The sequence below is a fragment of the Macadamia integrifolia genome, chromosome 6, assembly GCF_013358625.1.
Source record: "Macadamia integrifolia cultivar HAES 741 chromosome 6, SCU_Mint_v3, whole genome shotgun sequence".
NCBI lineage: Eukaryota > Viridiplantae > Streptophyta > Magnoliopsida > Proteales > Proteaceae > Macadamia > Macadamia integrifolia.
In genome coordinates this window covers 34911531-34923272 of record NC_056562.1, presented here as the reverse complement: position 1 = coordinate 34923272, position 11742 = coordinate 34911531, and the positions used below count along the sequence as shown (strand labels likewise).

General features: G+C 37.8%; 1 protein-coding gene across 6 annotated transcripts in view; it reads right to left on the bottom strand.

Annotated features, from left to right (window-relative positions):
- LOC122081891 (phosphatidylinositol 4-phosphate 5-kinase 9-like) overlaps positions 1-10059 on the bottom strand; it is a 15189-nt gene extending 5130 nt beyond the window's left edge. Inside the window, exons 1-5 of one of the 6 annotated variants that reach the window (XM_042649272.1) lie at positions 9796-10056; positions 8266-8341; positions 4062-5471; positions 1671-1838; positions 888-1074 (exon numbers count right to left, since the gene is read on the bottom strand). In XM_042649272.1, coding sequence (XP_042505206.1) covers positions 888-1074; positions 1671-1838; positions 4062-5332 — 1626 coding nt within the window. In that variant the 5' untranslated portion in view covers positions 5333-5471; positions 8266-8341; positions 9796-10056. Of the gene's footprint in view, positions 1-887; positions 1075-1670; positions 1839-4061; positions 5472-5669; positions 5685-8265; positions 8342-9795 lie in introns of all 6 variants that reach the window. The other 5 variants (XM_042649273.1, XM_042649275.1, XM_042649271.1 and 2 more) reach the window with 5 other exon arrangements.
- Positions 10060-11742: the final 1683 nt, after the last annotated feature.

The following is an 11742-nucleotide window of genomic DNA, read 5'->3' as shown; positions in this document are numbered from 1 at the left end:
AAATTAAAATTGGAACTAGCTCAATTTGCAGAGTTAGAAGCCTTTGCACAATTCGCTTCTGATCTCAATAAAGCTACTCAGAATCAATTGGCAAGAGGTCAACGATTATCTCTTAAAGTGGGGCACATTCAAGTGATAGCTGATCCTACTACAATCATGCCAGACCAGTTGTAGTACAACCCAAGATACTGTGTGAATCCTATATTGGATCTATACTAATTTTATCAAAAGTTTCACAAATTAAATAGAAGGCAACATTTAGTTAATAATTTTCAGTTACTATATCCATCATACATGTGGAGAATTGGCCTATGGAAGTAGGCTACAGACAGCAAGATAATGTCATAATGTCTAAATTGTTTTGCAATTTCGAAACAAAGCCAATTATTTTACAACCTTTTGTCTACAAATTGATTTGGGCAAGCCTGTGGCGCAAAGGTTAAGTTGCACTATTGCAAAATACTGGTCACAGGTTCGAAACTTGAAACCATCCTCTCCTACAAAGCAAGGGGTAAGGCTGCATACATTTGCCCCTCCCAGGCCCTGCAGGAGCGGGAGCCTAATGCACTGGGCTGCTCTTTTATATTGTAGTAGAATCTCTCGCTTACAGATGAATGATAAGCCTTCCCTGACATCCATCTCACAAATAGGGTCATGTAGTCCTGTACTCCACACACACAGTACATCAATATGCACACAGAGTCACAAACAATACGAAAGACAGAATCTAACCTGATTATTTCCACCTACTCAATTTGAGATGAATTGAACTTTTTATAATATAAAATTAAAGTTAGGAGCTATTAAATTGCCATCATATCGTTCAAATTTTTTGATGTTTCAAGGCAATTGCATTTGTATAATATATAAGTTCGGAAGATACACACCTTCACTTCAGATTTTCGGAGGGTCTTAATCATAAACCGGTCATCCTGAGAGAGGAAAAATACACTACCACTTTTCCCAGGAGATGAGAGCTCTCTAAGAGCATCATTCCCACAAATGGACATCATGTAGTCTGCAGCATCAATCTTGAACATCTCCCTTAAGTTTCTGCCAAGAGAGCATATGGACCTATTGTGAGGAAAATAACAACCATGATGCCATAGTATTAAGTCTGGAAACAAAATAATAATTTATGCCAGACTGACAAAGAACACCAATACATACATCTATATATATTATATTTTGGTAAGATGGCACAAGCTTCTGATGTGCCCAGGTTTGATACATTGAACGGCTCAAGATTCACAAGTAGAGACTGATAAGAAAAATTAAAATTTTCAAACAAGAGTCATTTCAAGAATCAACTCTCAGCAAATTAAAGGAAGCATATATTTGTGAGAGATCCAATCTCTTCACTCCCCTTTTTTGTTTAGACCTCAGTTTTCTCTACTTTTGTTTGGATCCATGTAGCCGACCCCATTAAGTTGGGATAAGGCTGAGTTTGTTGATGTTTTTGTATATATTTGTGAGAGTATTGTTTAACTGTACAACCTTCATATATAGAACAATGATTTCTCTTGTAAAGAAGCAACACTGGGTGTATAGAACCAAAATCTGATTTTATTGAGAACAATTCAAGTAGGATAAATAAATGCAATAAATGTTTTTAAGTATGATACATCAGAATTTCCTCAATTTCCACAGAATGGATATGAACTACCAACCTAAAAACCATTGGACAGTAGTCCTTCCACTTAAAATCTTCTGATCGGTGAGGGGGTGTCAATTGTGACCCTTCACTGGGGAAATTCATCCAAAAGCTTGCTCGGGGACCAAAGTCTGATTCCCGAACTTCTCGTCTTTGTATTGGTGTTATTTTCCCAGCAGTATACCTAATCATATACGAAAATTGTTCAGTGTAAATTTATTAAGGAGAAAAAAAAAAATACAATGAGATCAAGAATCACATTCAAATTGGTGAATAGGTTAGTGATTTTATGTAATCTCTGCAATAAGATACATGCCAAAACATACATAACAACGACCAGGAAATAACCACTAAGAAGGAACAGAAAATGATCTCTTTCGATGGGTGAAACGGGTAAAACAAGTTTAAAAAAGGTAGTAAGAGACCAGGTTCTCGATGGGTGAAATGGGTAAAACAAGTTTAAAAAAGGTAGTAAGAGACCAGGTTCTCTCTGATGCAGTTCCAACAAGGGTTTACACAAGGAGAACCAAGACCAAGGTCGACCCAAGTGGCTGACTGGGTCGACCCAGATCTGGTCCAAGTCAGCCCACGGTTTGGGCTGCTGATGGGGTTACTAATTAGTTATTTAGTTTCTATTTTGAAGTCCTAAATTAGTTTTTAATTTCAAGTATTGTTAGTTTCTCATTTCTGTCTAGACTAGTTTCTATTTTCATTAGATTCTAATTTCCTGTTTTTAGTAACTGCTTGTAATCAATTTTTAGTAACTCATATTTAGTAACTCTAAGTTACTATTACTTGTAAACCCTCCCCATCATTATAAATAAAGGATATGGCTCTTTTATGAACCACGATTTTGACTAATAAGAAAAAAAACAACTCTTGTTGCTGCCGCTGGGTAACCCTGGCTGTTCCTTGTGTTTGATCAAGGCCTATGGATTGGTGTGTGATCCAATCGACACTCTGCGGCGAGAAGTCCGAGTGGGCTGCTATTATTTTCTGGTTTCTCTTATTGTGGATATCTTCTTTAATTTCCCTAGTAAGTAATCTGAACTTTCTGCAGAATTATTCTGGGTTCTGAATCTCTGTTTCTCTTCCACCGACTTGTACTGTTCTAATCTTCTAGCCATCTGATGGCTTTAAGCTTCTGGTCGAGTGTTACCCTAGCTGTGTGGAAGACTCGATCCCATTTATAGTGTATTCTGACCATGGATCTGTTAGTTGTTGTAATTATTCCTATTCTGGCTGATTGAAGTTTTCGGCCCAGAATTGCCGTCTAATCTGTGTTGAATGTTGATGTTGTTTGCTGCCTAATTTTGGGTGATTATTGGTTGTTATCTAGTTTATAAAATCGTGCAGTCTTGGGTCTGATTTGGTTGTCAAATAAGTGTCCTAGTACACACTAAGCACAAGATTAGAGACATGATACTACAATGCTTCAACTGAGTGAATTCAGTTCGTGTAAATGGATGGATTGATGAGCAACAAGGAAGAAGATAATCAAGACCTTCACCCTGATAGGAATCATGGGCTGTGTCTCACAGTTTATGGAAGAGGTAATCCAAGGCTTAACACTCAGGCATAGTTGTCAAGGAGTCGCTTAGGCAAAAGCTAGGCGTCTAGGCACCTTGGTTGCCTAGTTGGTGCAGCCTTGCGTCCAGGCCCCTTCCAATGCCTTGGGTCACTTGACACTGACAACTATGCACTATAAGGTGCATAACCAAGCAAAACAAGGAGATGATAGAGCACACAGAAATAAATATCTCAAGATTCTAAGTGCGTAACACAAATAGATAGCTAGCTACAAGTAGCAACTGTGGTAAACAGCCAATCAACCAAAGTAAATTGGATCAGGCGAAGCCAAGTGATGATAGTGCCATACAAAGGAATAATTAACTCAAGACCTCCGATATGTAGCTCAAAAACAGTATACACAGCAACACCCCGGGTGTAGCTCCACTAGTGCAAAGGCGTTGTGTGTTAACAGACGTCTCCAGCTCGAGTCTCCCCATGGCTGATCTGTTACACAGGTTAGGTGTGGCTACGTGTAACCAGGAGCAAGCCACAAAGAAGCAAGTGGTTACAAGGAGCTCCTACCAAAAGAACAAGCCTTCTCTTTAATCTACCTTTCTAAAATGTTGCTCAAGATTTAAGCAGATACATGGGATCACTGCAAATAGATTGGGTTATAGCCCTCCAGGAATTATCACACCATTGAGGTGTCAAGTCCAGTTTTACATACATTATTTATGCATCAAAAGTACATTTATAAGGGTGCCACATATATAGATTGATACTTTGTAAGGGATACAAGTTGCATGTTGCTCATCCAAAGTTCCAAACAAATGAAAAAAAAGTAGAATTCAAATGAAAAATATAAGAACTACAAACGGTCAATAAAGGAATATACCTGATTCCAACCTGCAAGCTGAGCATTAAGTCATAACTTCTATGACCCTTCATAATAGTTTTACCAGGTTTTTTCACCTCCTTGGCAAGTTTCTTCTGTCTCCTTCTTGCTCTTCTGGATGGTGATGAAGAACAATTGTTAAATACAACTTCACTGATCAGAACACCTTGCATATATTCTCGTTCCAGTATTGGAGGATTTGTGTCAGTCTCCTTTTCATCACCTTCTAAACCAGATTCTCCTGAACTCAGTGATAAATCATGTCCAATTACTTTTTCAATGGATACCTCAAGGCTCCAGCGTCTTTGCAAAGAAACATTCTTAGATCGAGATTGATCCAAATTTTGCAGGTTTCCTTTGGGAAGCTTATCAGACGAACCTCGAAATGAAACCTGTTTCTCACCAACTTTAAAATCGCCAAAATCCACTGAAGAAGCATGACAGATGTGTGAACCATTGTTATGCTTTCTGAAATCTGGCAACAGCCCTCGCTTTCTTAGAGCATTGAGATAAAGCTCTTGCACAGCTGGAAACTTGCTGCCTTCCGGATAAAATGCTCCTTTGCCATCCTTTAAACCCCTGGTCCAAGTTCCTACATAGCAGCCACCATCTTTCCAGGTGTAAACTCCAAATCCATGCATCATTCCATCCAACCAACTTCCTTCGAATGAGTCCCCATTTGTCCATGTAAGAGTTCCTTTTCCAGACATTTTCCCTCCTTTCATGTTTCCCAAGTAAACATTTCCACTAGCCCAGGAATACTTACCAAGCCCTTCAGTAACTCCCTGAATCCAGAATCCTTCAAAGACATCTCCACTGGGATACGTTTGGAACCCCAACCCATGTTTGAGATTCAACCGCCAGCGCCCCTTGTAGATTGCTTTATCAGGTCCAATATATGTCCCTGTACCATGCATATAGCCACCAAAAAATGCACCCTCATAAACTGCTCCAGAAGGCCATTGGTTTTTCCCACTCCCATTCCTCATCCCCCTTCTCCACTCACCCTCATATACACAACCATCTGACCATACATATTTCCCCGAACCTTCTGGCATGTTACCAAGTAATGACCCAGAATAGGATTCTCCATCAGGAAGAAAGAGCTCATCAACTCTAAATCCAGAGGTTTCAAAAGATGCATGAGAAGCTTGCCCATTAGCTACTAGGCGTTCTGTGCTACTAAATGAAATAGCATCAAGAGATCTTGTTCGTTCTGCACAAGAGAGTCCCCTTTCTGCATTTTCAGCAAAGGCCACGGGAACAGACATGCATAATGTCCCACAGGATTCAGTCCCCTATGGATGATAGACCTACCGATTCACATAAGCTGATAGGTGAAGGAGGATACTGCAAAAATATTTTAAACAGAGACTGGAATGATTTCCCAGAACTGTCTCATTCTTTCATCTGATCAAACAAAACAAGAATTAGTGAGGAAAAGGTCACTGGCAACATCTTAATCACCAAAAACTATATCCAGTACATGCATATAAGCAAATGAAAAACTTCATCACCCTTAAGACTAAACACTACTTAGTATTTCAATGTATGAAAATACCATCAACCACAACAACCGAAAGCAAATACCAGTAAAAACACACTCACCATAGAGAAGGCCACCTGCAAAGGAAAAATGATGATTATTCTAAGTTTCCAACTAAAACATGCACCACAATAAGTCAGCAATTCATTAAGAATTGCAGTTCCATTTCTACTTGGTTAGTTACTACTGAAACATATGTTTCATATGTTTCATATAACAAAACCAATAAAAACGTCTGTTATCAAAATCCAAGCACACAACATAACCAAGGGCAGCTGCATCTTACTTGTAAACAACTACAAAACTTCATGCTATGCACCACTTAGGTAAAACTACAACTTTTAAATGTGTATTTGAGGGGCATTAAAGTCCTTCCTATGAAAAATCAGTACTTGCAAGTATCTTTCTCCTATATAAGTAAACTGGATGCTAAACATAGACAAACCCCTAAATAAACTCTGTGGAGGGTTTGGCATGGTCATAAATACGCAAGGTACGTAAGTTCTGATCAGCAACCAGCCCAAAACAAGCTTAATGCCATAGACAAGGCATTGAAGGCTGCTATTGATAATAAGATACACAAGATCATCATAGCTACTGATCATTACTTGCAAGTATGTGCCTACTCTATAAGAAGACCGGATGCTAAACACTGACAAACACCTAAATAAACTCTGTTGAGGGCATAGTTGTCACAGTGCCTAGCAAAACAAGGCAGTTAAGGGGGGCGGGGAATTAAGGCGACACCAGCAAGGCCCCTAAGCCATCTCCTAGGCGACCAAGGCTCCAGTCCAGGTAAAGCCGCCTGGATGCCTAGGCGAAGCCTTGACAAGTATGGTGGAGAGTTTGGCGGGGTCCTCAAAACCCCAAAGTATGTGAGTTCTGATCAGAAACCTGCACTAAACAAGCTCAATTCCATAGAAATGGCATTGAAGGCTGCTATTGACAATAGCATAGACAAGATAATCATAGCTACTGACTCCAGACATGCTACAACATTTATCAATGAACCAAAGGAGGTACCAACAGTTAACTAGAAAAGCAGCATGATGTTATGGGAAGCATTCCTCATCATTAATAATTTGTAAAAAGTTAAATAAAAAACAAAACCCACTTGGCCCCCTTTTTTGCCTTACTTTTCCTGGATTTGTTTGCAATTCCATAAATGCAGAGATTATTTATAGCAAAAATTTTTTTTTTCAGATGACACTAATAGATATCTAGCATGCTCTCTGCTAGATTATATGCTATGTTAGACCTTTTCTGTTAATGTTAGGGTCAGACCGAACTCCAAGGTCACTCGCTAAAAGAAAACATTATGACTGGGACTTGGAGGATTACATGATTTTCATATAATGATTCCAAATTTGTGATAAACACAGATATGGCTGGTGTTAAATTTTTGAAGGATAGATTAACAGGATTTTTTTTTTTGGGGGGGGGGGGGGGGGGGGGGGGAAGGTGAGGTGTAAGATCTTGTCATGACTCGTGACACTGTTTAATGGGTTGGTTATTGATCAAGAAAGGGTGAAGTTTTTGGGTAAAAAGGGCACCCTTTAGGGTGGATGTTTTGTGTTGATATTGTCAAGAGAGAAATGTTACCTTCAGGCTAGCTGAGGAAGTAATGCAGAAGAACGATTACGGTTCTAGTTTTGGGTCGAGGCTCAGAAGACTTTATTTTGGCCCATGGTTGGGTTCTGTGGGCCTTGGGCTTTTATTTTTGGATTTATTGATCTAATGAGCCTATTGTATAAGCCCATATTTGGGGTCATAGTTCTGAATAAGGGATAAAGTACATGGATATGATTGTGTGGGTCCCTTGTGCTGTTAAGTAGTCAAGCTAGAGTCCTTTTAAGTACTTTATATCTTATATAGTTAGTCAGGAGTCTTCTATATCAAGTATTTGGTTAGTTTAAGTCAGTTTATGTTTGAGTAACTTGATGGGATAGTTGTTTCTTGGGTATATGATTGTGTGGGATAGTTTATGTTTGAGTATTTGGTCTTTGTGAATATGGTAATAATCTTACACAAATTTATGAATTTTTGGAATGGAATGGATTATATTTGATTTTTTTTTTTTTTTAGGATGTTGCCTCTCCCTACTCTCCCCTACGTTCTCCTCTCTTCTCTCATTACCCCCACAGTTTTGTCTTCTGTCCTCTTTTCTCTCTCTTCTTCCTTCTATTGCCCCCTATCTAGATTGTCAGAACTATTACGCATCAGCCATTAGATCAGAATATTTTCGTTTGATCTTTAAATTAAACCCACCACTAGTAGATCCATCTCTCTGATCTGCAACAGCAAGAGAGAAATTAGATTGTCTAATCAATGTTATATGTGCATGGTGTTACAACCACTTATCCAAAAAGCTCAAGCTGTTAAGGGCAACAACAATGTATATCAACACCCCCTAGCATGTGCAAACTTGTACACACACAGCCCTACACGTGACATGCACGCATGCGGAAACATCATCATGGGGCACCGAGGAGAGAATGTGCCAGGAAACCCTGTTGCATTTCCTAGGGATCAAACACTTGGCCTCCCTGCTCTGATATCATGTTACAACCATTCATCCCAAAGCTCAAGCTGCTAAGTAAGGGGAACAACAATATATATCAACATGGTAGAGGACGAAGAGAGGTGACGGTAGCTTACCTATTTCCACAATGTGGTTTTTCAGTTTCATTGTGAAAATTTCTTACGGACCCGCCTCCGAACTTGTGGTCAGTCCCTAAAAGTTGCAAAATGCTGCTCAAATTATAGCTTTTTGTTGAGTTTGGAAAGACAGAATGGGTGAATCTTTTATGAAAAAAGTAGATGAACCACAAGGTAATGCTCTGTATCGGTTGTTGACATTTGGTTTACATTATTAATGAAATAGTTTTGGTATAGCAGACCACCAAAAATTATAGAAAAAAGAAAAAAGGTATTACTGACTCACATCTTCCGAGTGTCAGAAATTTTTTTTTTTTGGGGGGGGGGTGGGGGGGCGTGTTGGGTAAAAACTTATATTCAATGAGCCCAAATGAATACATATAAAGCTCCCCAAAGGGGGAGAAGGAAAATAGAATATGGAAAAACCACTATACAGCAACCACCGTCACCGGGTGCTTCTATCTGCGAAGTGCAACTGGACAGGGAGGTCCCAAGAGAGAACGACATGCCTATTTCTAGGTATCCACGCAGAACAAACAGAAAGATAAAGTTTGCCCCGGATGTCAAAGGAGATAGCATCCCAAATCTGCTGAAAATATCTTGGTTTTCTGGTCTATGTCCTCAAATTTGTCAGATTATTATCAGTTGATTATGGTTATTTTTTCCTTATTCATACATCCTGCTTCACATCATGAGGAATAATCACCAAAATTGGGAAGAAATAAGAAATTTTCAACATGTGGATAAATCAACTGGTTGCCGGATGAATAGAACACATAATCCAACAAGACCCAATATGATACTAAAAAGAAGATGGTAACAATAAAAAATGTTTCGCATAGGAGTAGTATGAACTTTTCCAACTCCATAAAATGAAAGGGTGAAGGACTGGAAAAACTGAATCATTTTAGAGAAACTAAATCAATTACAGAATCCAATAGATAGTAAATCAGAGATTTGAATCTTCCAAATCAATTGAGCAACAGATCATTTTACCCTTTCTTAAGGGAGGGTACTAAAGTAATAAAACACTTTGAAGGCGCTGCAATCTGACAATTCTAGAAATAGCTAACTTCAAGAGAGTCAGAATTTACAAATTTACTTCAAAGTAAGTATAAGATAAGCACATAATTTGTATTCCAATTAACGGTTATACACCTCTCATTATACCGAACTAATATGTAGCCTAAATAGATAGACAGCAGGTATTATTGATCCGATTACAAATGGAATTTGTGGACTCCCTGGCCACAGAATCTATCGCTCTTCCTGTTTCCTCATTCCTTCCAAAATTACTGAGACAAAACTACATTGAAGCGCAAAGTCTAGTACTCTCAAGCTTCCGAACAATGAAATACAAAACAAAGTCATCCATTAATTAAAAAAAGACAACTCCAAGCAATCTAGAAAGGGCAAAAACCCTAGAAAAAAGCAAATAGTGATAATTCTGCCAACAAATTCATGTCCTCGCAAACCAGAATGATATCGCACAAGTAATCAGTAATGGAACATAAAAATAAAGAATAATACCTTGAGCGCGGAGAGAGGAAGCAAGATGAACGACACGACGAAGATGAAAGGAGGAGAAGAAGACCAACGAGGACAAACAAAAGACCTGCTGGTAGAACTGATTCTCTACGTTTGGTGGCGGTGATTAAATTCCCGGTTCGTTTGACGACCACAGGTGGCAAAAAGAGACTGCGAATCGAATCCGAACTCTAACCAAATAAATAATAAATAAATCATCAAATCCGAACGTGTGCCGCCATCTCGGCCAGACAACAAATAACAATTTGAAGAAAAATTTACGGTGACGCCTTAATATGAAGATTTAAGTTAAACATCAATAACCCAATTTCCTTCTCTTAAACTCAGAAACTCTGAAATCGAAATGACCATATTACCTTTTGAACTAAATATTACCGTTGAGACTCATTGAGACTTACCCAAAAAAAAAAAAAATAAATAAATATATATACTAATAAAAGCACACGTTCAAATGCACGTGTGGTGAAACATTTTTTTTAATGTGTGTAGATTTATGTGAACAAAAATAGCACCTTCATCATATTTTCAATTATTTCAAATTTTAGTTATGATTCACTTTTTCTTTTCTATTTTGGATTGTATGTCCAAATGCACCGGTGGTCTTATGTTGTGTTGAGTGTGTGTGCGTATATGAATAAGAGAGAGAGAGACTTAATGATTATTTTGCAATAAGGAGTGTGATATGAAATATTGCACATTTATTCTAAGGTAGAAGTATTGAACAATATACATCATACAACCTGACTTAGAGCTCTTAATGTCAAGGCCTAAAACAATAATTATTAGCTTTTATGATCTTGAGGTTGACAATCTTTGATTGAAAGGTTGGAACTGTATACAAATAGAACACCTTGAAATATTAATCTTTTAAATGAGCAGCTATCACTTTTGAGTCTCCTTGAGGGTGCCTCAAGTTCACAGAATATTATATTCTATAGTTTGAAACTTATTCAAAATATTGAAACAGAGAATCATCCGACCATGTAAAAATCCAAAAGATTATACTAGTTGTTTGCCTAAATCAACAAAAAGAGAACCCTCCCTTTGGAGTCAACTATTGGTACAGCATGAGGCTGAGACAAAAGGGCAGCATCTGCTATATATCATGAATTAATAGCAGATATGTGAAGAACATACCAATGTTCTGAAATTCACATTGCTCTAATTTGTATGAAAAATGCAGATCAAGAAATAAAAACAATATAATTAAATAATATATAGAAAAAATATATAGTTCCAAGAAGCTCATTTAGAAGTTAATTAACTCTTTGGCACGCACTTTGCTTCAAGCAGATGGCTAGCTTCTCCAACACCTTAGGTAAATCATTCCATTAATAAATAAATAACATGTCTTCTGGAAACGCTGAAATCCACGGTATGTCTTTTATGATATTTTGATATTTTGCCAATCTACGTTTCTAGAAAGTGGCACTCAGATAGATTAGCAAATTCCTATTGTCTATTATATGTAAAACTCTATAGGCATTTCAAAGCATTATAATGTGACATTTTTAAGGTGTCCAATATGGCTATTATGGAGACACACACAAAAAAAATCCTTCTTTTCAAAAATGCCAAAAATAATAACATGGTGCCTACAAACTCTCATGTAGATCAATACAAATGGAGTCTATATTGTGTAGGCATTGTTTCCCCAAATGTGAACATGGGGCAATATGTTAAGAGATTTCAAATTTGCGTGCTTGCTAGCCAAAGAATCAGTCCATAAAATCCCAATGCAAAAAAAAAAAAAAAAAAAAAAAAAAAATCTTGGTGGATGGAACAGGATACATGGTTCGTATCAAACCAAGAACTCGTTATATTAAGAATAGAATCCTAAACCCAAGATCATCAATTACGAGGCATAGGGATTGGCAACCTCTAGACCCCTTACACTTGATTTTTCCTAGAAAGTGCTTTAGAGATTCA